The 27,353-nt window shown below is 34.8% G+C and overlaps 1 protein-coding gene across 1 annotated transcript in view; it reads left to right on the top strand.

The window, feature by feature from the left end:
* Window positions 1-24,663, top strand: part of LOC140800412 (uncharacterized) — a 29,901-nt gene extending 5,238 nt beyond the window's left edge. Inside the window, exons 3-11 of the mRNA XM_073155187.1 lie at window positions 627-719; window positions 943-1,061; window positions 5,256-5,451; window positions 6,096-6,271; window positions 11,147-11,276; window positions 14,784-14,944; window positions 15,671-15,762; window positions 16,016-16,112; window positions 24,156-24,663. Of these exons, the coding sequence (XP_073011288.1) occupies window positions 627-719; window positions 943-1,061; window positions 5,256-5,451; window positions 6,096-6,271; window positions 11,147-11,276; window positions 14,784-14,944; window positions 15,671-15,762; window positions 16,016-16,112; window positions 24,156-24,201 (1,110 nt within the window). The 3' untranslated portion in view covers window positions 24,202-24,663. The remainder of the gene's footprint in view (window positions 1-626; window positions 720-942; window positions 1,062-5,255; window positions 5,452-6,095; window positions 6,272-11,146; window positions 11,277-14,783; window positions 14,945-15,670; window positions 15,763-16,015; window positions 16,113-24,155) is intronic.
* The last annotated feature ends 2,690 nt before the right edge of the window (window positions 24,664-27,353 follow it).

Genomic DNA, 27,353 nt, shown 5'->3' with positions numbered 1-27,353 from the left:
CAATTTAACATTAGCCTGTTCCTCATAGGTGACAGCATCTGCTTGCAGTATAAACAGATTTTTGAACTGCTGTGTTTCTAGATTGCAGAAAGATTGTTGAGAAGAGCTTTGTTATTTACCTTTTATATGCAGTTTTTTGATATGGTACCCAAGTCTTTATTTGATTGTCAAGCTACTAATGAGTTTGTGAATCCTGTTTCTTTAGTTGTGTCTCTTTTATATTAACAAATCTGACTAGGTAGAATGTTGTCGAGATCTTACTATTTGCTTTAGCATTACATACCAGAAAATTTGCATTTCTTCAGTTGTATCATTTGTATTTTGTAAATCAAGAAGGAATAAAGGGTTTATCAGGTTGCAAACAAGGAAGATTAAGTTATCAAAGAAGGACATGTCAGTTATATTTTGAAATTTATCATTTCAGCTCCTGAACATGGATAGTTGGATACAGATGTGAGATACGAGGTTGACATAGTGCATGCATACCAATACAGGAATTTCTTAAACCAAGGATGTGATAAGGAATAATCATATGATAGATCATTTTTGGGATGACTTTTAGATTTTCTGTTATGTGGACTGTGATATGCCCTTTCTTAATCTGAGTTAGATCATTACTTTGTCAGGTTCTGTCAGATGATAAAAAGAGGGCTTTGTATGATCAGTATGGTGAAGCTGGTGTCAAGAGCACAGCAGGGGGTTCAGCTGGAGCATATACAGTAAGTTGGTAACTAAGACATCAGCTGTGATATTTTTATCTCGTTACATCATCTTTTAGCAAGGTCATACTTGATGGGTACTGAATTGCTACCTTTCTAAAGTTAATTGTCAAATATTCCTAGACTGTTGAAGCAACAATATATGGTGTTTGAATTTGCATTGTGATATACTGATATTTACTAGCTATTCTCTAGTTGATGTTTTTATGACTTCTATTTGCAGACTAATCCATTTGATCTATTTGAGACTTTCTTCGGTGCAAGCATGGGTAACTTTTCTGGTATGGACCAAAGTGCTTTTAGGACTCGCAAACGAGCTGCTGTAAAGGGTGAAGATATACGGTTAGTTGCATAGAATCAACTAATTTTCATTAGAGATGTTGATTGAATCAACTTATTTAAAGTTTTAAACCTCACAAGGAGTCAAGCTTGGTTTGAAATATCCTCTGCTGCAGTCTTTCTGATATAGAATGAGTGTGAAATTATGAATAAAATGATTTCATGGTCAAAATTCAGTCTAATACTGCATCAAAATGGTTTATCTTGTGCTTGCATCCCCACAGCTTCCAAGTTCTAAATACTTATAACTTGTATGCATTTAATCATCTATTAGTGCATATCGTATATTTGCTTATCAAACAATTTTGCATGGAATATGTTGTCAATAATGAGTATTCCGTTGATATATTTCTTTTTCTTGTGTAGTATATGTAATTTTTCTCTTACAATCAAGTAAATTTTCTGGTCAGCAAATTCTTTCAATTCTTCGGCTTATTGAAGTATTAGTTGTGCTTCATTGGAGTTCATAGAACAGGAGAAATGCTTGAAAGGCAAGGGCCTATCCATTTAACTGGAGTAACTAATTAGTCAGCAAATATGTATTGAGATCCTAGATCTTATTTCAGATGGCAGAGCCAGAAAGTTAGGCTATCAGTTTGTTTCTTGTGCCAGAAGAGGATGGCAAGAATACTGGATTATGTATAGTTATTGAAATACCCCAAATCCCACCGTGTGATCCCCACACGTGAAGTTTCCCTCATGTGAGATACTAATGGGGTAGTTTAGGACTAACAACATCAGCATCATAACCAAGCATAACAAGAGCTGGTGGGCTCCTCAGAAATAAGAGTAAATGCTGAAACAAGGTACAACAACAGGAGTATACACCCCTTTATACATCACTACTCCAAAAGAAGTAAAACAAGTTCTAATGTCTCACTAGATGAAATTGCCACAAAATGCTCCTTTCTCCAACCATAGTCATCTGTATTATTTATTAAACAAACAGGGAGCCTAACACTTGCCAAGTGGCAATTATCTCTTGCATAATAAAATATAACAACAAGCACATCATCATATAAACAGGTACATGTGTCACAGGTGTTTACAAAACAACCTCTGTATATAATTGGACTTTGTTGATGACTATATATTTCCACAAGCCATCCTTGACTCTAGGTCCACCGACTCGTCAACCATACTCATCCATTAAAAACACCTCCAAGAGAGGGTAAACCTTAGCGGTAACATTGCCTATTTATATTTGACGAATCATTGACCAAAGACTTTAGTCGTAAGCCTATCACCACAAACACTACAACTACTGAGCGCCGATGCAAGTGTCCACAACATTGAGTCACTGGCTTTGCAAAGGCGTTCTCACCCTTTGCCAATCGGGTATCATTAGATCTTCGTTATCTTACCCTTACACATCCAATTTTATTACCAGAAGGGTTTAACTCGTCTACAACAGTAATTGCCCATCTAAGCTTGCCGAACAAAATGCTTAATTGTCTCAAATCCATAGACTAGGATCTCAGGCATGGGCCTCAATATATAATTCTAGTATATAATTTCTCCCACTCCTTGACCTGGCTAGAGAGGTAAAGGATATTGTCGAAATATAGAGGTTGTATCCCTTGTGGTCATGCACGTGGTGCTAGTAGCATGTTATTATGTGAGCATGTTAATGAAGTCAATAGATATAACATAAGTATCATCGTAGGATATGTAAAATCATCATATGAAGATATGATATAATAAACACACAGTTATCATAGGCAAGCAAGATAAATTGACATGCTGTGTAGTGATCTAGGGGGCCTAGAATATTGCTCATGAGATATTTTATACGATGCAAGTCTAATCACTGTTGGAATAATAATTAGTTCTCACGGGATATAGTCTACTTTCTTGAAATTGCTAGTTCCCTAGTGGCGATAAGACTTCGGACTTATCACAGACCCCTTTGGGGTCAATATTGACTTGAGCGAGATCCACGACAAAGCCTTATAGTGCTACCTACTCAAGGATTTATATTTTAGCAAAATTATATGGCCCAAAGTAGGAAAATTGCATGTTTCAACAAATCGTGGGCCGACTTGAACCAAAAATAGGTCTTAGGTCAACCCAAGATCGGGTTAAAACTCAACCTGCAAGGGCTCAGGTTAGGCTTTTCCCTATAGCCCACATAGGCTAGGGTTGGCCCATCACGCGGATTGAATCCGCCATGCATGCGCCAACGTGCAAGTCTGCTCGGCCCAGAGGTCGGGCCCTATGCCCATGTGGCTCCCTGCAATGTTTTGGAGAACAATCGACCCAAACAAGTAACTAAAGAAAAGTATAGTAAACAATAATTGATAAGAAGTTAATTGATTAAAAGGATCACTACTAGATGGAAGGAGAGAAAACCACTCAGATAAAGCAGTAGCTTCCTCAACTCTCAAATAGGTACATTGATAGTAGAAAGGCCTAAAATATGGTGTAAGGAAAGATTTTAGAGTTTAGGTTTATCAATAAATAGAATAGTAGTGCTTTTATTTTGAAACCAAATCCTTCTCTTCACGTCCGGGCACCCAAAGATTCTCTTTCACTACTGGAATCTTTTGGATAGCAACAGTAACCAACGAAAAAATAGAGATTGAAGAAGGAGAGAGGTTTAGAGAGGAAGTAGAAGAGATTAGAGGAGAATCTTACGATAGAGTAGGAGAAAGGGAGAGAGGGAGAGAAAGGGAGAGAGAGAAGAAGAAAAAAAAAGAAGACCGCAGGAGAGAAAATGAGAGATTTTAAATAAATTTTATTCCAAATTGTCCCTTATTTCTCATGCAATAACCCTTAAATAAGTTAACAACTTTGATTCTAACTGATTCTAATAGGAACTTATTTCCTAATAGGACTCTAATTGATCATCTTACCTAAATTGACTAACTCAATTTAGATAATAAATCAATGTGGATATCCCCACATATAAGCTTACCATAATTATCAATTGAGATTCTAATAGGAATTCATTTCCTAATAGGATCCTAATTGATAATGTCTTACCTAAATTGACTAACCCAATTTAGGTAATAACTCAATGCGGACATCCCCTGCATATAGGCTTACCATATCTATCAATTGACTAATTCAATTGATTATTTGAATTAAAAATCAACTCAACAAATTAAATGTGAAAATAAGTTGAGCCTAATTAGATCAATTAGACCAAAATTGAACTCAAGCAACTTTATTTTGGTCAAATTGAAGATGATGCCCACATCAGGTCCCTGGCCCACAAGGTCTAGGTCACAATGCAGAGCGGATGCCATAACACCTTCCTACATTTTGTGCCCACAACCTGCTGTCGATTGGGGATATGGGGATGCTAGCAACCACTGGTTGGCGACCAAATATGCGGGCAAGAGAGAAGGTAGGGGAAAATGAAGGGAAGGTCCTCGGGTTCCGGCAAGGTCAACAACGAGAGATAATGGAAGGTGAATTAGCAATAGGAGAGCACCAAGGTGGGACTAGTTGGACGTTGACAATCAAAGAGGCTTCCAAGCCTAATCACGGCACCCCGGCAAGCTGCTCGCCCACAAAGGTCACCAACTTAAACCCACCGACCTATTTTGCCGTAGAAGCACGACGGTGATGAACGGTTGAAAAGTTAATCACACCACCAAAACCAAATTAAAGGTAGAAGGTAGAGGGCTCACTAGGAATTCGCTTGCGAGATTCGTACCGATGGCAACACGGATGGAAGAGAGGTTGGTGTTTTCTATTAATGGTAGGGGTGGAGTTGAGGAATGAGTAAAGGAGAGTGGTGGTCACAGCTCGTGACCCAACCCCCACTCTGTCTCTCACTTTCTTTTTCCTTTTGGACGTTACAGTTATAGATATGAAACATGGGAGCCAAAGAGAATGGTGTTGTTTCAGAAATATTTTTATTTGGGTGAATGTAGCAGCTTTTGCCCAATTGGTATATGCTTTCATCCTTTTATTGACAAAGTTTCTGATCTTTCAAGTTATCTTGCAGCATGACTGAAGCAAGTTTGACATGAGATATGATCCATTATGTTGCAAAATACATCTCTTTATTTGTTGAACACCTGTGTCATAGATACTCTTATTCACGTATATGTATGTCATGGGTTTTCTTTGAATCCAATTATTACTGCACTTTCAATTTATATTATATTACATTAAGGAACTCACTGTTGGTTTCCATTCGAAAGTTTATTGGAGTTGTTAAGTGATGCCAAAGTCTGTCCTCAGATATGACGTGATGTTGGAGTTTTCAGAGGCTATCTTTGGAGCAGAAAAGGAAATTGTATTGTCTCACTTGGAAACATGTGACACGTGCTCTGGTACCGGATCAAAGATGGGCTCTAAGATGAGAGTATGCTCAACTTGTGGTGGGCGAGGTCAAGTAATGCGAACTGAGCAAACACCTTTTGGTTTATTTTCTCAGGTACCTGACAAAAATCTCTTATCTTCAAACGATCTTTAAGACTCAAATTATTAAAGAAAGAAAAATCAGTATTTTGGAAAAAAATCCAGATAGATTTGGCATTCTATGAGAGATTAATGGGTTGAAGAATATAACTAGCGATATGTAAATCATATGAAGAAGACATTACAAGAAAAGGCTTCAACATATTTTGTGAAATTATTGTATGAGAAAGAACATTTAGACATCTCAGGGTTTATAAAAGTGTACTCAGTTGTACTTTGATGTAATGTTTCAACTTCCCATTATGTTGAGAAATGGTGATAATTGAGCTGCTTGAAAATTGGCTTTTTAATCCTGGTTTCATCCTAATTTGTTACAAATGTCTTTACTTTCTGGTAATTCTATAATCAAATTTGATATATTTTACTCATATCTTGGAAGCTGAAGCTTTTAAAATTTCTAGTTGAATTTAACCATAATCTTATGACAAATTTATTTAAAGCTACTTTTAAGATCATTATATTGCATGACTGTATGTAGTTTTGTCTCTCGTCTCTACACTATCCTTCTGTAATTATTACCTATTCAATCCAATTTGTAAAATGATCTGTGAACCTATAAATGCTATATAATATGTATATTTTATTGTTTCTAATAAATAGGTTTCGATTTGTCCAACTTGCGGAGGAGAAGGAGAAATTATTTCTGAGTATTGCCGAAAGTGTTCTGGAGAAGGGCGTATTCGTGTCAGAAAGGATATTAAAGTAAAGATTCCTCCTGGAGTTAGCAAAGGTAGTACTCTTCGCGTACGTGGTGAAGGTGATGCAGGACCAAAAGGGTATGTAGGATATGTTTTATAGGTTCTAGTTTATATATAATAATACTTTTTTAAGTATTTGATTCTATAACATGCGTGTCTTAATACCTAATAAATCTGTGACGAATCTTTGGATGTGAGGCTACTAAAATAATAGGTTTAACTTTTTAAATGGTAAATTATAAATTACCCCCATGTAATTATGCTCAAAGTCAAATTTCTCCTTGCAACTTCCATTTGTATCGTTTTGGACCCCTCTGGTCCAAATTACTATAGAAAATTGAACAGATGTTAATGGAGCCATCAAGTTTCCGTAATACCCTGTGATATTAATTATCCCATAGCATTAGCAATCAGATCTTATACCCATAATCATGTATATGTGAGATACATGCTAGATAAGGTCTGAGGCTGTCTTTTTAGGAGGAAGATATAGGAGGGAGAAAAACTCAGAAAAGGCAGTTTGTTGTAGGTGTGAAGGAGGAGAATGGTCCAAATTAAATTTCTCCTTGAAACTTCCATTTGTATCGTTTTGGACCCCTCTGGTCCAAATTAGTATAGAAAATTGAATGGATGTTAATGGAGCCATCAAGTTTCTGTAATACCCTGCGATTTAATTAATTATCCTATAGCGTTAGCAATCAGATCTTATACCCATAATCATGTATATGAGAGATACATGCTAGATAAGGTCTGAGGCTGTCATTTTAGGAGGAAGATAGAGGAGGGAGAAAAACTCAGAAAAGGCAGTTTGTTGTAGGTGTGAAGGAGGAGAATGGTCCAAATTAAATTTCTCCTTGAAACTTCCATTTGTATCGTTTTGGACCCCTCTGGTCCAAATTAGTATAGAAAATTGAATGGATGTTAATGGAGCCATCAAGTTTCTGTAATACCCTGCGATTTAATTAATTATCCTATAGCGTTAGCAGTCAGATCTTATACCCATAATGATGTATATGAGAGATACATGCTAGATAAGGTCTGTGACTGTCTTTTTTAGGAGGAAGATAGAGGAGGGAGAAAAACTCAGAAAAGGCAGTTTGTTGTAGGTGTGAAGGAGGAGCAATGGTGAGTAAATGTTGGTTTCATTAATGGAAGAAGCGCAATTTTGTCATTCTGAGGCCCATTTTAGCAAGAAAATAATTCTGCTAAGAGCTTTCTGAAAATTTCTGAATTTCGATGAAAAATATGACAATTTCACACTAGTTTGGATTACGTGCAGCCAAAGTGATACAAATGAGATTTTAGGGTGTTGTTTGATTTTGGACATAATCACAAGGGGTAAATTTATAATTTACCCTTTCTTTAACAAGTACCATTGTGCAAACCTTGGCATCTAAAGTTGCATTCCTTGGTCTTAACTCTTATGTTCCATGGGAACTCCTTCGGTAAGAGTGATGAATCCCAAGCTACATATCCACAGCTAGAATGTGTTTCCTTGTCGATAATTCACATATTCTCATGGTAGTTTCCAACTTCTTTGCTGACTACTCCAAGTTTAACATACCTGGAAAAGTTAATACACAAATTGGTCAATAAATAGTTCAGTACTTAGTCATTGCTCTTTTGTGTTATTTACTCTTTAGTTTGCATGACTGACACTATACATTAGATTGTGAAGAAGATATCTTATTATTCACTTATATAAAGTGATTACTATCAGAGCAGCAGGTAAGTAGGCTACTAAATTTTGAAGAAACTTTGTTTCTTTCTTACTCAGAAGGTATCCAGGAGCCAGTAGCTTTAAACTTTAACGGATTTGTTATATACTATTTTTATTACAATAGGATTAGGATCTGCTATCTAAGTATCTTCTATTAAAAAGTATTACAATATAAAATATAAACACTATCATTCTCTAACAGCTTATGACCTCGTTTACTTTAAGAATAAGGTTGATTATAGAATAGGTATTCGTCTTTATTATTCCCAAAATGAGATTTTTATTCTAAGAATAAGTATTCCTATATTCACTTATATTCTTGAGTAAAAATGTAATAATTACCTTTGATATGATATAAAGTAAAAGAAAAGATAGAAAAAAATGTGTTTTGTTTTTTACGAAATTGCTATTAATACCTTTTGATTTAATATAAAGTAGGTTGATGAGATAGATATTAATGGTAAATTAGTAATTAGGTTAGTGTGTGGTATAAGATGCAATTTTGATAAATAATATTTGTATTCTAAAATAGCATTGTTATGATGTTTAGTTGTTATTATGGAATAATGAGTTGTATTTCAGGATAAGAAAAAAAAAATATTCCGGAATGAACGGAAGCTAAGTTTTTAGAGTAGTTGCCGAGTTAACATGATATTAGAGCATGAAGTTCTAAGTTCGAATCCCGCTAGGTCTATATTGTCAATTAAGTCAAGTCCACTTTTTTTAGGCTTATTAAACATATCTTAATTCCAAAAGTGAGAGAGTTGGAATATAAAATATTAAAATTACTATTCTCTAATAGCTGAAGTTTTTGAGATAGTTGGTTAGTTAACAAACAACAATTGAATCCAAGTAAAATGTACATGTCAATTAAGTTATTTATCCAAGTCTTAATTCAAAGTCAATAACATCCCTTGCACTCTTTAGATTATCGCATAGATACCTATGCTAGTACAAGTACTAAGGTTTTCCATGTATCTTTTTCGGGATAGGGATTGGTCTCCTGAAAAAATGATACATATTGGGCACCTATGTCGGATTAAATTATTTTTTAATTGTGTAAAATTCTAATATTATTTAAAAATACAGAAAAATTTATATATAAAAAATTTAAAAAATGACAGAAAAATAAAAAAAATAATTATTCACATATAAACTATAAAAATTAAAAAAAGTATTCACTTGCTTAAAATCATGATGAATTCTGAGCTGGATCTTGTAAATTCCTGCGCTCGTCATCATCGTTATCATCATAAATTTGTAAGTAGTGTTGCCTAAGGGTACTATAAAAAGAGGTTGAACTAGTCATATCAAATAATTGCCCCACTTGTTGTGTGACTTCTGTCTGCGGAGGATAATAATCTTTCTCTTATTTGCTATCTAATCTTTCTAACCCTGCAATAAAGAAGGTAATAGAGAGAGAGAAGAGAGGCAAAATGTAAAAGAAATGTTCTCTGTTCTATGATGCGTAATACTGAACATCACTATTCAGCATTGCAAATTGCAAGAATAGTGAAGGAACTGCAGCAAGAGAGAGGGAGAGAGTGGAAAAACCGAAAGAATAAAAAAATCAGTATTCTGTAGTGATTTTTAGTGAAGAGAAAAGAGTAGGAGAGGGAGAGAGTGAAAGAAAATAAAAAATGGAAAAACAAACTTCTGCTGCCTTTGCAGTGAAGAAGAAGAGGGGAGAAGAGGGAGAAGAAATGCAAGAAATTTTTTTTCTGCTTTTGTAGTAAAGACGAGAGAGAGAGAGAGAGAGGAAAAAAATTTACATAGCTGAGGTCGCCGGAGCTAGATCTTTGTCAACAGCACCCTGATTTATGCCAGAGAAGAACTGGTACTTTGCTTGGGAGAGAGAAAGAGAAAGAGAAAGAGAGAAAAATGTGAGAGGAAGAAGATGGATACATTGATTATATGATGTCCTTGAGTCAGATGGGGGTTCAGATTGGGATCAACTGATTGTTGGAACTATGAGTACAACTATGTCATCTAGCCACCTTAATCAATTTATTTAGGTTTTCTCTGTCTGTCATTCTAGGTTATTGTGTGAAATCTTCAAAACTTTTAATTCTGTGATACTACATCATGAAAATCATATGTTAAATAACAAAACCATATTAAAACCTATTTCAGACAATTTAGCCGTATGCTCATGTGGTGTTTCAAGTTTCCAAATAATTCCACTAATGGCACAATGCCCTATCTTGTAGATTGACTAATCTATCCTAACTGAACATGTTGGATCAATATTCATGTGATTGCAGAAATTACAATTGAATGACTAGTTAGATTCGTCCATATAGTTGTAATATAATCTCATTGTCACATGATATCTTATTCCAGTTGCTAGGCGCCTAAAAAGAGATATCTGTGATATCTAATTGGATCACTTTCTAACTCCAGGCAACATTTACGTCACTGATTAATGCATATGTCCACATAAATTGATCATCTAGAGATTTATATTTTTTATTTTGTAATATAACCAGGTGTCTATTCTCTTAATGGCATGCCAGCTCAACTTAAAACTTAATATCTGAAAATTTTATTTAATTTAACAATTCAGCAATGGGTAAATTCTATGCCCTACTTCCTTGGGTTACCTCAAAATTTTGAACCCTAAACATGTGACATATATCACTCTTGATGTTTTGCCATATCATCTTTATACCCTACGTTCTGATATCATTAGGTGGAGCACCCAGAAGGCCAGAACATGCAATGCACTCTCCACATGCCAGGATGGCACATGGGGAATGATTGGCAGGTCATGGGTTGCTATTTGCATACAAGCTACATAAGGCAACTTGGCTGATAGAATGATCTAAATTCTTTGTTGTAGTTAAGGCTCATGAAAACTAGGAGAAACCCTCTGGAATGTCCTCTGTGCATTAGAAAGTCTAGAGAAGGAAGAAAATGACAACTTTTGCCTAATGAGAAAATATTCAAATGGTTTATTTGGACTATGCGCAGAAGAAATCAGTGTACATGAACAATACACAGTGCTCATCTTTTTATTTTTGATTTGGTTTCGTCCAGCTCTGTTAATTTATGTACTTTAAGGTGATTGTAATTGATGACTTCTAAAACATGTGCCTCCATTATGTTGTCACTGCAGCTCTATTAACTTTTTTTATTTGTTATCTTCTTTTGGCATAACTGAGAAGCTACCAATGTTATTATTCCTGCTTTTTAGCTATCTAATAGCTATAGCTGTTCCTTTTAATTACTAGGGGACCTCCTGGAGATCTTTACGTATGCCTTGATATAGAGGAGATACCAGAGATACAAAGAGATGGAATCAACTTGTGTTCGACTGTTTCAATAAGTTATATAGAAGCCATTCTGGGGGCTATAGTAAAGGTGAAACTTAGAGCTTGTTAACAACTTTTTGATAAATAGTCCACAATTATTTCTGCAACAACATATTTGTCTACTTTGAATTAATGTTTATTGAAGCATTCCTTTTCTAGCATGATTTGTGTTAACTACCATGCAGTACAACAATTTCAGTTAGATGATCAAGAGACCTCTATAAGAGTCTGTTAAGATTTACATTCAGTTTATAAAACTTGTAGGTTGAAGCATAAATGTAATGCTCAACCCTTTCTTGGTATTAACTGATGTGTGGTTGCATTTCTGAAATTGCATAAGTTCCTTACTTTGACCTCTTGATCCTCTTGCAAAAAATAAGTTTACTTTCTTACTGCTGACTTTTTTATTGTTATGTATTTATATATGCTCTTTTGTTCGCAAGTGCATGGCTCTGGTTTGCGTGTAATAGATCTTCACATAAGGGGTGCTTAATTATAATTATTGTAACAAATTATGCGAAGATTGAAGTAGAAATTTAAAGCAACCAGTCAGTAAACCTTTTCCAGTTAAGTGCTATGTACTACAAGAAGGCCATGAGAAGAAGGGAATCGCTGGCTATGGATATTACTCCTTTGGGGGGGTCGAGAATGGTCATCTAAGAACATCTTCATTAGGATAGTTACAATGAGAGCCATCTCATATATACAACTCAACATAGGAGTTTAGGTGCATGTGAAAGAAATCCGCTGTAACTGGTAACAAGGATTACTGTAGATGACATGCATTGGACCAGCTGGTGTTGCTGTTTGGGACTCTAGACCTCATTGTCTGATAGTGAGATACATGGCTTAGAGCCCATGTGCTACGTGGTGTATTCTGTCCCTGCACATGCTAGAGCCTTGTTCAGACATGCAGAGGTTTAGAGTACCTGTAGAGTTTCAGGTGTTATGCCTGTGCTGACCGGTGTACTGTTTTGCCCGATACTTAAATTCTCATCTTCTAATGCATGGTAACTCAAAATCTAATCAATTTCCCAATTAAATATTCATTAGGATCAGCAAGTTGGTTTGGTTGTGGTTATTTGCAAAAGTTGTTCAATATATGGGCCTGCAAGTCATTAACAAATAGAAATGTTGCTCTTGCTGCTCTTCCTTGAGCTTTGTCATTCTATTTCTCTAGGTTTACATATATTTCTGCAGTAAAAGATGCTCTAGGCTCTAGATGCACATAGTTCTAGATCCTTCATGGACTGGATTTAGTTTGTAGATTTCTTGCAGTGGCTTCAAACACAGCGATACTTGTGATATTCCTTCTTTGTTTCATAATTGGAGGAACAACTTTCAATTAAAATATTGCAACAGGATGGAGCAAGGTTTCCATGCATACATCAGAGGTTCGAGATTTTACAGAGGTCAATTGGTAGTTTGAACATGAGCTCTTCTCACATGTAATCATCAGATACTCTGTAAAAATGACATAAAATTATATTACTTATGAATAACTTTTCTGGGAAAAGTCAGTGCTGTTACCTGGGATGCTGCAACATCAGGTCTTTTATCCAATAATAAGATACCATAATAGCTATTACTCGAATATTTCACGGGAGCAAGGGGTTTTGTACGAGTGCATGTCCAATAATGTATGTTAATTCTTTGAAAGCAAGAAAGGTCAGTTTCTCAATGAGTCAATATATACTTTGACTCAATCATTTTGGATGACACATTTGATAGTTTTAGTGGCGCTGATAATAAATTTATAAACTAGAGAAACAGAAGAAGGTAAAATTCATTATGTTTTCTTTGTGATGTTCTCCAGAAGCCTCTTAATTTGTTGTTGGAGGAACTTAAAATTGAACAATGGAGGATACAAACTATTGAAATCCAGAAGTTTGGAAGGGTTAAGCCTTTGGATTGGTATGTAAAATAATCTTGCAGTGCATGTCAATCTTCCCTGTTATTTTAAGTCTAGAAAATTTCTAGTGAAGATCACTTCCAATTTTTCTTCCCAATCCAGTATCCATAATTCTTATAAGTTGTAACCTTTCTCAAGTAAAAATGTTGGAGTTGATTTTAATAGGTCATTTCCTTGGAGATAATGAAGCAACAAATAGCAAAAGTGTAACTTGAAAAGCTCAATGCTTGATAAATGGACTTGAGTTATCTGCTGAATGATGGTACCTCCTGGATATTCTTTGGTCAAAAGTCAAAACCAAGATTCCAAGTTGACTCTAAGTTATCTCTTTATAATGCATATTTGCATTTGTTCTAGTAAACCCGAACTATGGCTACTGTTAAGTAATTCTTCTGCAAAAATGAATAAGGATAATATGTTATATAGAGCGGGACTAGCAACTTTACACTAAAACCTTTGGAAAAGTTTCCAAACATGTATTTTCCCATTGATTGCACCTGACAATTGTAAAATACTAGTCCTTAGGTAGAGGGAGAAAAAAGACGATTACTTTTTTCATTTCCCAAGACACATCCGGTGGATAAAAAGATGTAAAAGATTTTCCATAAACTTTGTAGTCTAAGTGTGAAGTTTCTAACCATAGTTATATATGGACATACTCTTAAGTGATTCTTCCAGCAAGAAAGGAAGTTATATAAATGCATGTAAGCTAATAAGTAATAACTATTACACTCTAGCTAACTACATACCAAGTGAATAAATCATAATAATTTTTAATGGGCTTTTCTATCAATAAGAAATGCAACCTGAAAAGTTACCTAGAGAAAAGTGCAGTAGTGTGGTTGGACTTCAAGGTGCAACTAAGTTGTTCAGCTATGGATGTCAGTCAACAAGGCTAGTAGCATTATGATCTTCAGTAATGAGTAGAGAAGGAAGAGAAGAATGATAATATTAAAGGATGATGAAGTCGTAGGGCTAACAACAGAAACTACAGCAAATGTATAATCTGCTAATATAGTAAGCTTATCCAGTATAATCTTGAGCAAGGTTACAGTTACTAGTTCTAATCTGGTCTTGTTAGATTTACTTTTTGGCTGTGTTAACATTTCAAACTTATTGCAAAAGTGTAAATATGTGAAAATTAGAAACAATCTAGAAAATGAATATCTAGGAGATGAAGGTTTCACATTATCTACTTAGTACATTACTCTATCTTTAATTTTATCCCTAGAAGGTGAAAGAGCAAGCATGCCTTAAAATTTGATCTCTATATCTAATTGAATACTTTAATGAGTATTGATTATTGAGCAATTTTACTTTTTAAGTCCGGAAAAAAGGGACTAGAGTTTATATTAAATTTCAGCCTAGAGGCTCTAAACCTGTCCGTTTTTCATTAAAATTAACTTTAGTTTACATCTACTAGAACATCCATTTTATTTGTAGAACAGGCCTATGCTGCTCCAATATTATAGAGGCTGATCAATCAAGACCAATTGCTAGACATATTACTTACTATCAGTTCATTTAAGAAGTAGAGAATTAACTGGTGTCATGATCATTGTTTTTCCCATATGTGATCTGTCATCTATGTGCTACTATTATGCTGAAATCCTATTTCTTAATGTAAAATATTGTATTAAGTAGGTGAAAACAGTTGATGGGTCTACGGAGCTTCAAATACCTTCGGGCACCCAACCAGGTGATGTGGTGGTTTTAGCAAAGCGAGGGGTTCCTAAGTTGAATAACCCATCAATACGTGGCGATCATTTATTCACTATCAAAGTCACTATACCAAACCGCATCAGGTGAAAATTATAGTTTTGGATATGGGCTATTTTCCATGTAGATTTTCTATGGAAGAAGGGAATGAGAAATGCAATACCTGTTTCTTTGTTTTAACTTCAGGAGATTGCATTTTAGAAATAAAAAAATAGATCTCCATATAATAACTCAGTTTAACATTAAATGGCCACTTAATTGTAGGATTGATTTTGGTTATGGAAAGTTGTTGATCTTAAAAGTTCTAGAAACAGTTATGAACAAAGATTGGCACATAAAAATATGACTTTCCAGTTTCAGAGAAAAAGTATTTCAATGTAAACCTCTTTTTGGCACAGTCCTTCACAAAGATGTCTACTTGGGAATAGTTAGTGTACATAATAAGACATATATTTTTATGTTATAAATTGTCGAAGCTGGTTTGTTATATGTAAACACACTTATTGATCCTCGTTTTGGTTGATATATTAGGTTCAATCTCATGTTGTCTATTTATGTTCTTTCAATTTATTAGTGTTATGATATATTAAGTTCAACCTCATGTATATGGGAGCCTTGGGCACTCGTTTTGGTTGATATATTAGGTTCAATCTCATGTTGTCTATTTATGTTCTTTCAATTTATTAGTGTTATGATATATTAAGTTCAATCTCATGTATATGGGAGCCTTGGGCACTCAGAAAACCTGTTTGTTCACTCACTATTCACTACCATATTTTGCATTCCTCATTCTAATATTTGTTCTCTCATAGTGGACATGAGCGTGACTTGCTTGAAGAACTTGCTTCTCTAAGAAATGGTAGCATCAACCGTGCACGTCCCCGTAGTAGTACCCAACCACAGGGTAAGCTTATAGCATTTCAAGTACACACAATTGGTTCTTTCTGCAGGTACTTAGGAGTATTGAATACTTAAATGGTTATAATGGTTGGTTGTAATTTATTTGGATTTGTTGCACTTGCGTCTATTTGAAAGCGTCTATTTGAAATCATTAATTCAATATTTCTTGTCAAATTAACTTCAAAACTTATTGAGTTATGAAATATCATGTGATTCATGTCTTATTTAAAAGCTAATGAGTATAATTCTGATTGCAGCCAAAAGAATGGAGAGTCCACAAATTGTTGAGCCTGAGGATTCAGATCAAAATGGTGGGCAGACGGACTTCTGGCAGCAACTAAAAGATTTTGCTGGGTAAGTCTTAATATCTATGTTTCCACGAATAATATTTTACCAAGTATATAAGTGGCTTCATATGATGAATATATTGACTTGAATAGGCAAAGAACTAAATCCAAGATTTTACCTATGAAGTTTTAGCCTTTTAGGAAATTGTAGATGCATTGTCGAAGTATACATGTGACTTGACTGCATTCTAGACATGGATTTCTTCCCATCTAAGTATTTCTTATCTTAAAGGTAAGAAATCCATTTTATGAGAATTCTTGCTTGTCTCCACGGAGCAAGCTAGAATATCTCAATATTATGTGGGTTGGAGTCAAACTGAAGTTTGTCAAGTGCCTCTTATTGAGTCAAATATTGGACAATTTAGAAACAAGAGCTAGCCTAGGGTTTTGTTTTTAGGAGGCTTTTCAAATTACTTGACTAAGGTAAGTGTAGGTGGTTGTACCGAACATCCAAAAGAGTTTATTTTGGAAGTACATCTCTCCTTCTGTACTTGGCTTTTATGGAAGGTGCTTTATTTTGTGTGTATCCAAGAGAAATGGAAGAGATGTTGGATCTCTGTCTCTTTTATGTGTTGCTATATACTTATATCTTGTATGTCTATTATATTGTAAGACAGTAAAATCTGTTTTACACAGTACTAGAGCTGGAGTGCATCAGGATGAGATGGCAGATCTATCATCTCTATAAGCTATAATACCATCGGAATAAATCAGCTGAGGCTGCTGTGGTCTGGTTTAATCTTGTCACAGATCTTCTTTGAATTGGTTCAACTTGCACTCAAGATTCTCTTTCTTTTCAGGCAGCAAATTACTTTTTCAGAGAAAAAGAAAGAAGGGAAATGAGTGAGAGGAACAAGATAAGGAATTAGATCTAAGGATAGGACATCGCATATGCTGTAGATTGTAAATTTGACTGATTAATAATATCAACACTCTTACAACGTTGCAGTTGTACCATAATTTTTCCAAACGCAACATTTAACTTTATTATGAGGGCATCACTTTGTGTGGTAGTAAGGCTTTCCCCTTGCATCCTAGAGGTCATGGTTTCTAGTCTTAATAAGTGAGAGTAAGACTGCATGTATGTCATCTCCCTAGACCTTGCATAGTTGAGAGCCTTGTGCACTGGGATTCTTTTTAACCTTTAGGTTTATTCTAACTTTAATTAAAAAGTCTAGTGAATGTTGTATTGAAAGATGAAAAGTCTATGCCTGGTGTTGTTATGCAAGGTTGCTAGAGTATCCTTTTTAAAGTTTGTTCTTCATAAAAATATAAAACACCTCTGGCATTTGTTCAATTCATTATATGATTTGGGGTTTTTGCATGTAACCCTTAATATTCCTTTATTTCCATGTATATCCTTACTAAATATCTTATTTGCATGTATACCTGTTAAAAACCTTTGTTTTTGCATGTGTTACTATTTTAATATCTAGAAGTTAAATTTTGAATTATGTATACCTTTAGCTATTAATGTGTGAGTATATAATAAACCATCTTGCAGAACCTGCTTCATATGGTAAACCTACACACTTTCTATTTGTCTTTCATGTATTTTTTTTTCTTGTCTAGTTATACATGTTAAATCAAATTTCCGTCTTCTCATCCATTAAGATGGAGATTCCATTGTGTGAATACATATCTTTTTGAACATCAAAGCAATCAAATTTATATCACATAAGAAACAATTACAATGTCGACACTCCATATCCATTTGGGGGAGTCGTTTACTTTTGGCATTATGTTCTTTGCTCCATCTTATTCCCTATATTATCATAGGTTAGTCCCAAATTCAAGGTATCCCCCTGAAATTTGATTCGTTTCTGTGGAGGTCAGGTGGGCCAAATAAAATATGAACCACACTGAAACTCCTTTTACTTAAGATTAATGGGTTTCAGTGTGGTTGGTAAGCACAAACACAACTCAAACTTGATCCAACCTGTTCTCACTTTTATCTTCATCCCCTCCAGTGGCTGGATTCCAGCCGACTTTTTTTTGCCACCAATCTCTCCTCCAGTCTCTCTTTTGTCTTCCTTTAGCCCTCTCTCTCCCCGCTCTGCTTACCCTCATTTGGCCGCTGTCATTATTTCCTTTTCTGCCTCTCTCTACACTCATTATAATTCTCGGCAGTGTATCGGCGGCCTTAAATCCTTGGAAGGTGCTTTAATAGAGAAAAGGGGATGTTAATCACCATTTTTAGTTTTTGGAAGGAAAATAGCTCACCAAAACGCTGGTACAGTTAAGTTGGAGAGAAGTAGTGATATACTAGCGGGACTTATCAATCGAATCCCATTGTCTGAAGTGCAACAAATCAAAATTCAAGGGGGTACCTTAAGTAGTGCCTGTCCCTGTTATCTTTGACATAAATAACTATTTTTGGTGAATTAACTTATATATAGTTTTTAAACAATACGATTTGGAACTGACCTAGACCTGAGTAAATGAGTTTTTGAAGTATATCATTTTTGACTAGGTTAGCTAATTGAATGACCTGGTTGGTCTAAAAGAACTTAGTATGGAACTGGCTTACTAATTCACATTTGTTTGAAATTCATCTCTGGAACATATTCTATTCCGTCTCATATTTTCTTGGCCAATGTAGAACCTAAATCGTCGCAAGTTGCAATATTTAAGACCTCCAAATGGGGATAATTTTACCTACACAAATTTTAGTTTTGTGGGTTTGAATTTGCACCTCCATATTCTGATTGCCTTCTGAGAACAATTTTTCGTTTTAGTGTGGCTGAGAGGACAAACCATACTTGTTTTCTTTTATTCAGCATTTGCAAAGCACATCAATTTGTAGAGAAAGGCTTCAATTAGAGTGGTTGATTTTAGAGAGACCATCATTTGATGATTCATTTCTCAATTCAAGTAGGATATAATCATCTTATGTATAATACTTTTTTTAAGAAACCAATAGAACCAGAGAGAAAAGAAGATTATGCTGTTCAGAAGTGCAAGAGAAGCATGGATTCTGGAGGTGATTCTATAGCAACTCCAGCACAAATTTGATAACAATGTGGCATCTGAAGTGTCTCAAATGTCAGAAGATAGTTATACATTTTAGTCTGCGTATTTTGTGACAAAATTGATGAATGAGATCATGTCCAGATTTAAAATCTCAGATATGCATGTTAATTTTTTTAATCACACCACCTTCTTGTTGGTTCTTTTTATGAATTTTCTATTAAGTAATAGTAGTAGTACATGAAAGTTGCTGGTTGATACTTACTATAGAGGTTTCCAATTGAACAGGCCTTACTGTTTCTCCTTGTACTCATTATGGCCATTGAAAGTATGATTATATATGTGATGTATAATAGATAATTATAACTGCTATATCAAGTTATTAACACACAAGCAAGGCAAGATTGAGATAACATCCATTTCCTAATACTAAGGGCCCAGTGCATTACATTCAGGAACATATACAGAAAACACCAGTCATATCAGACATAACCTATCCCTTCACCATATAAGACCAAGAGAATTGATAGCAAATGAAAAGATACCAAATAAAAGTGTTGCATCAGTGAGGCTAGTTTTGGATGGAACTATAAAGAAATGAGGATGACGGAGAAGGCATTGTGTGTTAGTAGGTATTGGAAAGAGTAACAGCATTGCAGCTAGACTGGAGACGGAAAGGAAAGTGCCTTCAAGCATCGAGTTTTACACACTATGCACACATAATATGCTTTCAATGCTTTATTGAGGAAGGCATCAATTTTTAAAGTCTTTTATAGATATGGAAAGCAGAAGAGTTCTGTTGTTTATATCCAGAAAAGTTAGGCAATAAAGTAACCAGTTATTGGGCTATAGTGGGCCATATTCCCAAAGAAATACACTAAATAAAGAGCAGCTTTTTGTGCTGTATGCTGTTGACTTAAGATATCATTTTATGTACCTTCTCTATTCTATTCTTATTCCTTTCCTTTGACAATCTGGTCTCAATTCCAGTATCAGATTAGATAAGATTGTTGTGTTCTTTATCTAGTTTAATTAATGGAAGTTATTAGTATTCTTCTGAAATTTTCCTGAAGATCCCAATATAAGTTCGTCTGGGGACCTCTCTCAATTGCTCAGTGAGCCTCAGATTGAGTTTATGAGTACTTCTGAAAGTGTCATAATTGTGAGTTCAGGTTAATTTGACCAACTCCATCGCTGATTGCTTTTTGTCCACAAGATTTTCCCAAGACAGGATGAGCATGGAGTGTTGTGTTAGGTAGATTGACAGCTAGTGTAAAACTTTTCTCAAGAAAACTGTTAAATTGGATCCAATCATATTATCCTAAAAGGGGGTAGAAACACATTTTACATTTTCACTCAGGAAGAATCAACATTAGAGATTACTATTTTCTCAATTTTTATTTCTCTCTCTTTCTACCACTCACACTCTCTCCCACACAAATTAAAAAATTTATCTTCTCTCTACTAATTCTCTTTTTTATCAAACTCTCTCTCTCACTAACTCTCTCTTATCAAATTCTCTCCCTAATTAACTCTCTCTCCTACTAACTCTCTCCTTCTCTCTTAAAAACTCTCCCTCTCCCTCACCGACTACCACCTCTTTCCCTCTTTAATATAGTTTTTTAATTTTTGTTTTCTCTCTATGTCTCTCTTTCCTCTTCCCCTCTCTTCTTCCCCCTCCCTCTTACTGCTGCAACTCACAAACTCTATCTCTTTCTCCCTCTCTCTCTTTACCTCTCTTTTTCCCTCTCTTGCTCCATTTCTCTCTCTCTCTCTTTCCCTCTCTCTCTTCCTCCCTGTCTTTCCCTCTCTTGCTCCCTCTCTTTCTCTCTCTCTTTCCCCTTTCTTTCTCTCTTACCCATGCTCGTCTCGGGTGGGATCGCGGCCGATCCTAACCTGAAATGAATCGGTATCCGGCCGATACTTGACCGAAACCAATCAATATGGCCGATCCCGATCCGTTTCAGCCGATCCCACTCGGGATCGGCCGAAACTAGGAACCATGATTAGAGGTCATCCCCTACCTCCGATCCTTCCAAAGAAGTGTTTTGTTTGCCTTGTGGGGGCTAAAAGAAACTTCTTTTCATAAATTCATCATCAGTTCATTCATGTTTGAGCCTCAGATAGCCTTTTATAGGACAACTCTAACCTACAACAAACTTTTAACTAATAGGACTCTTTAGGTAACTTAAATGAACCCTAATCTAGACTATTTAGGACTCCTTCACAAATAATGAAACCAGCACTACGACTGCGACTGTACCAACACTACGGCCATGGATAGTATGATGCTACAGTTATTCAGTAAACAAGTAAAAATAGAACTAACAATCCTAAGTCTAAAACTATATAAATGACTAGACTTTTGTCCATTCGTTCCGCTGCTCGTACCTCAACCTCAAGATCATCCTGATAGTTGCTAAATCTTGAATCAGCACTGTATAACATTTGGAATCTGATGGTGTATGTCAACTTGAGTTCTTCTCATGATCAATAGTAGCAATAAAGAAACCACTACCCATAGATTAATGGGCATGGATTTTTGGAGGATCTGATAAACATTAAAAGTAGGAGAATTTGTTGACTTGTATAATGGATCTTAGTATTGACACTTCTCCTGATCAGAAAATAATATGATAATTTACACCATGATCTTCTTTTACTTTATCAATCCTATGGCTTCAATGAGATCGCTTTCAAATTTCTCGAGGAAGATCTTCAGCCATAAAATTTTCTCGAGGATCAAGGAAGAGAACCAGTTGATAAGTTTAATATATTCACTCTAATACCAAACTTATGTAGGACAAAGTAGGGGTCTTATGATCTTGTGGTGGACCTTCTGATTGAGATGAATAAGGAGTCGAGAAAAGGTAGAAGATGGAGAGAGAGAGAGAGAGAGAAGAGAGAGAGAGAGAGAGAGAGAGAGAGAGTAATATTTTAGGGAGGAAGATAATAAATAGGGAGAAAGAAGGAAATAAGACGACACAGCCAAAAAAAATGTTTTTTCATAAATTGATCACCTGTTCATTCATATTTGATCCTTTCATAGCCTTTTATAGAAAAGAAACCCTAACGAGCCTAACCTAAAATGAACTTTTAATCTAATAGGATTCTTGAGATAACTTGAACAAGCCCTAATTTAGACTATTCATTGCTACTGTACCTATGCTAGAATACTGCAAATAGTAAGCTTCTACAATAAAATGTGGCCATAATTCAAAAAAATAAAATAAAATAAAACTAATAACGGGAAATGTATAACTCTATAAAATCCACTAGACTTTCGTCCTCCAGCAACATTGAGGAAACTGATGTGTTGATAATTGTTGTAATGCCAGATTCTTACAGTCTAGAGAGAAGAAGTCTGATGGACTTCATCTTCACAAAAATTGTTTCAGGATTGTAGGTCACCAGCCTTCTTAATCTACAGAATACATATTTTTGTTGTGAATTTTTTTTTCATATACTCCTTGGGAACAGGCTTGTTTTGCCGTCTATTGAAAGAGTTTGCCAACCCAGTTAATGATCACGCTGTCCATCATATTATATATTTCCAAGACACTTAGGCATCGACAATGAAGTCAATGAAGAAATTTATGGTATTAAATGACATATGGCGCACGTGTCTTTATTTTCTTATATATATATTATTTGTGGAGAGAAGTACTCAGAAGAGTAAGTTGACTTGTATAAATGAATGAATCAGCTTGCTGATCAGATGAATTTACTGAAAATCAGGTTCTTGGTAATTGTACTGCATTGGCGTCTTGGTATGTTTATTTATCACATAAATTCTCATTCTAAATTTGTAATATTAATTGTTGTCTAAATATCGGGAATTCTAACTTTGGGATGATTGGCAAGATAATTCCCTTTATAATTTCTCATTGAACATGGACCAAAACCCATGACTTGCTAGCCAGGGCTGTTTTGTCTTTACAGTGTACACTTTTTATGCTTACTGGCGTTTTTGTAAGCATTATACACTTTTCATGCACAACACATGTTTCTCCAAGCAGAAAGAATGCACTTCTATAAATAATGTGAAAGCAGTATGAACTTTTTGTTTGTGCAATAATATGTGCAGTGTATAGTTGTCTAACATATGATTACAGCAAAGTAGACCTTGTTTGCAAGCAACATGAGTTCTGGTGATTATGAAGTAAGGTTAACTTGCAAATTATTCTCTAATTTTGGATTACCGAATGGATTTCTGTTGTTGTTTTGCCTTGTACTTGTTAATATATAAGAGCTACTGAAATCTTCTAATCATGAAATAAGCTTGACAAGATGCCAATGAACAATTACATTAGCAATTGTTGACCAAATCCAGATCAAGGCAGTGAATTTTAGTTCTTAGGCATAATCCTAATGGTTGATGTAAGATACTGAAAATTTCGAAGTCCCCTCCTTAGAAAATCTGTCTTCCTGCTGCCGAGTAAATGACTAGTAGAAAATGTCATTTTATTTGGCTGCTATGGAACTTGGATAGAGATATGGGATATGAAGAGGATATAATACAGATTCATCGATATGGCAAATTTTGAAAAATAAGGATACAATACGCTTATGATACATATGTATATTTTAAGGTTTCGGGTTTAGGAAACCTGCGTATTTGCATTTTCTCAATTGAGAAATTATATATTATTGTTACATATGATAGTTTATATAAGGAGATCTCCAATTTTTCCATTAAAAGAACTATTCATAACAAATGTCTCATATATTATGTAGCATATTACTAAATAAGATGTAAGATAAATAAGTGAATTCAATCTATAAATCAAAAGAAATTGACTTAATATAAATCCTAAAATAAACAAGCGAACTCAAGTTCTTCACAAAGAGAACTTCTATATATGATCAGAAATAAAAGGTAGTAGTCTTCTTATATTTGAGTCATATTGATAGGAATCCCAGAAGTATCCAATAAGTATATAGGAAAGAGAAGTATCCACAAAAGAAACACCACATATTTTCACAAAAGAAACACAATATTTCTTTACTTATATTGATGTTAATTTGATGTTTTATGTCTTGCTATTGTTTGACAAGTAAGATTCTGCAAAATTTTCAGGTCGGTTGCCAATGGAGCAGTCAAATGGCTTAAAGACAATCTTTAGGTGTTATTTCTTCACACTGTATATATGATATTTTTCATGGGCCACAGCATATCTCGTTGCGCTTTTTTTGAAGCTTCCGGGAGCCAGACATTTTACCAAGAAACTTTGCACACAGGAGGATTGTATTCAAGAGTTAATGGATCAGAGGCCTCTCAAGCTATTCTTTTTCAGCCATCATTTTTTTTCCTGATTCCTGTAAAGTTACTCTCCATGGTCAATATTGGCAGAAAATTAAAATGGAACTGTAAACTTCTTTTAGCAGCTAACAGAAGATGTTACAAGATCCAAGTTCGTTAAACCTGAGGTTCATCTCTTAGTAATTCGGTTCTTTGATGCTCCAGAAGATATATACTATTTGATGTAGAATTCACCGATATTCTGATATAGATAGCTCTTCATATACTATGTTTTAAAAGGAATTCTAGATCTTTCTCATAATATATTGACAGTTTTAAAAGGAAAGACTTGTACAGGAGTGTGCTTTTTTCCTCTTCAATAAGTTCCGATATCACAAATCATTCTTTTAGCTCTGCGTCATCCTAGTAAACAAATATGTAACAAGAATGAAGAGCAGAGAAGATAAGAGTTTTGTTGGTTTTATCTCTCATTGATGAAGATTACATTATAAGCCCTACTATTGATAAGCATAGCATATTGAGCAGAAATTACTAGTAGAGTTTAAGAGGGGTTGCACGTATTTATCAAATATCATATTCTGCATTCAAGTTTGGCTAGATATGGATTTAGTTTGTATGACATGAATCAAATTTTCGTCCATTTCTGAATACCTTATCGAGGATATAGATAGAAGATGTTATATGAATCTATATATCGTGTGATGAAGTGCACCTCAATGCATCAGGCTTGCTATGTCCAGCAGCTATGTCACTTGGATGGCTAGGCTTGAAATAAAAGGCTGGCTTTAGAGTAAATGAGAAGTCGCTAATGAATTGTGTTTGGCTTGTGTAGTGACTGTAAATGACGTGTTGACACTTGGAGAAGTGTTTTTTAGAGTTGTGTCTTATAAATAAATATCTTTTTGAAGGTTATATTAGAGTTAATTAGATAATTATAGTAGAAGTATTATATTGTACCCAATGTGAGGGGACGGTAGGGATCTTGGATTTGAGCATTTTATCTTTTTTTATAAGAGTTATTTGATGAACATGGACTATCTTCATTTCTCTTGTACCATGGTGACACGAGGTAAATGAAGACATAACAAGATGAGAGAAATATTGAATTTCAATCACTTTACAAGTTGGGCAACTTACCTTGTAACTTGAGTGTCAGTGAACTCTTAGAGAGTGTCGCGAATCAAATTGTCGATATTCTAGTGATGAATCTGATGAAATTTATTTTTCGACACAGGGAAAGGAGACCACGTTTGGATTTTGATACCTTGGAGATCACATTATTAGAGTTTCATGAATGTCTACAATTTGAGATGTTTCAAGTGTCAATGAAAGTTCTTTGACAATAAGGAGACACTAGAAAACTAATGTGTAAAGTTGGTGGCAATAATACCACGGCTATGCTCTCTGGCATGGTGAGATAAAGTTCAACATAAACTTTGCAAAGACTAATGAAGTTTACTCAAATTATTTTTTTCACAATTTAGCAACATTAATTAAGATTCAAAAAGTGTGAGTGACTGCACCGAGGGGTTTTACAAACTCCTGACGTGTAATGATCTTGTCAAACCTTAGGAGCAACTTGTCTTGAGATATATTGATGGACTAAAGATGTCAATCCTTGATGTAGCTGTAGTGTAACAATTGTAACAATTGTATATGTTGCACAATGCATATCAACTAGTTTGTATAGGCTAGATTCATTGTGGCTTCATAGAGTAAAGAATTAGTTGAAAACCATAAAAGAAAAAAAAATATTTTGAGTCAAAACTGAAAAATATATGTATGAAATTATTTTGAAAGATTCAAGAAAATAATTACCTTAAATTTTTAAGCGTGAAAGTCATCATTGCAAATTTAATTATCTTTGTGCATATATTATAAGTCGGTTTGACTTTTAGATTGATCATATATTGACCTATGTTTACATATTAGTACATGATTAGATTTTATTTTAATTAAGTACTTAAAATCATAAATAATAGAAAAGTTCTTGATTTTCAAATGCTCTAATTGAGTTGGATGTCTTTAATTAGAGCCCAATATATTTTTATTTAAATTAAATAATTTTTTTGGAACATATAAAATTGACAAAAATTGAAAATTTCCAAATCTCGTATTGACTTTTACTCGACATATTTAGATATTATGATTTTGATATGAACCAATTTGAATAGCAAAAAATTACTGAAACTAATTGGAATAGCTTTGTAACTCCCGATTTACAAATTTAGTATTCAACTCTTCATCGAATTCATGGTTTACATATATCAAATTAGCTCGATCCTTTCAATAGTGGTCTTTGGACAAATTTTAGTTTAGAATGTGTGAGAGCGATTTCGGACGATCTATCCGTTGGATCTCTCTAAAATATAGATTTTTTTAACGAGAACTTTCCAACAAATCTAAGATGTCGAAAATCAACTAGATAGATTTTGAGATATCAATCAAACAGAGGTCACGGGTTGGAAGCGACAAATCAACATGAGGGTGATCTTGAGATGCCTTGAGGGGATTTTGTGGATAGAGGAATGAATTTCTAGGTATAGGATGTAGGTGATAGGCCACAGGAAAGGATGGCGGTGGTGACTTGGGAATGTGGATGTAATAGATGGTTGAAAGCTAGATTAGCCTTCAATGGTGGTATCGGGTGATCTACACTAGCTAAGGAGGTTAGCCACGCCACTAAGGGCATTGAAGGCAAAGAGAAAGTTGGAAAACTTCACATCCAATCCATCACAAATTTAATTGAATGCGCACCTGTAATTGGTTATAATTTTTAGGCATTACGTAGGAAGTTAGATCCAAGCTCTTAAAGTCAAGTTGGTCTAGTCAAGTTAGGATTTGATTAATTGTAAGAGTTGACTCAAGCCTGTTCAAGTTGGCTAATTGAGTAGGGTTAGGTAGCCAGAAAGTCGGTTGGACATAAGCTCATCAAGCTAGGCTAAGTTGATTATGGAGCCGCTATAAATTATGTGATGCGCCTCCAATCACATTATCTTGGATTATTAAATTAAT

The sequence above is a fragment of the Typha latifolia genome, chromosome 13, assembly GCF_019914945.1.
Source record: "Typha latifolia isolate L0001 chromosome 13, TyphaL0001v2, whole genome shotgun sequence".
Classification (NCBI taxonomy): Eukaryota; Viridiplantae; Streptophyta; class Magnoliopsida; order Poales; family Typhaceae; genus Typha; species Typha latifolia.
This window is presented reverse-complemented; position numbering and strand designations above follow the sequence as displayed.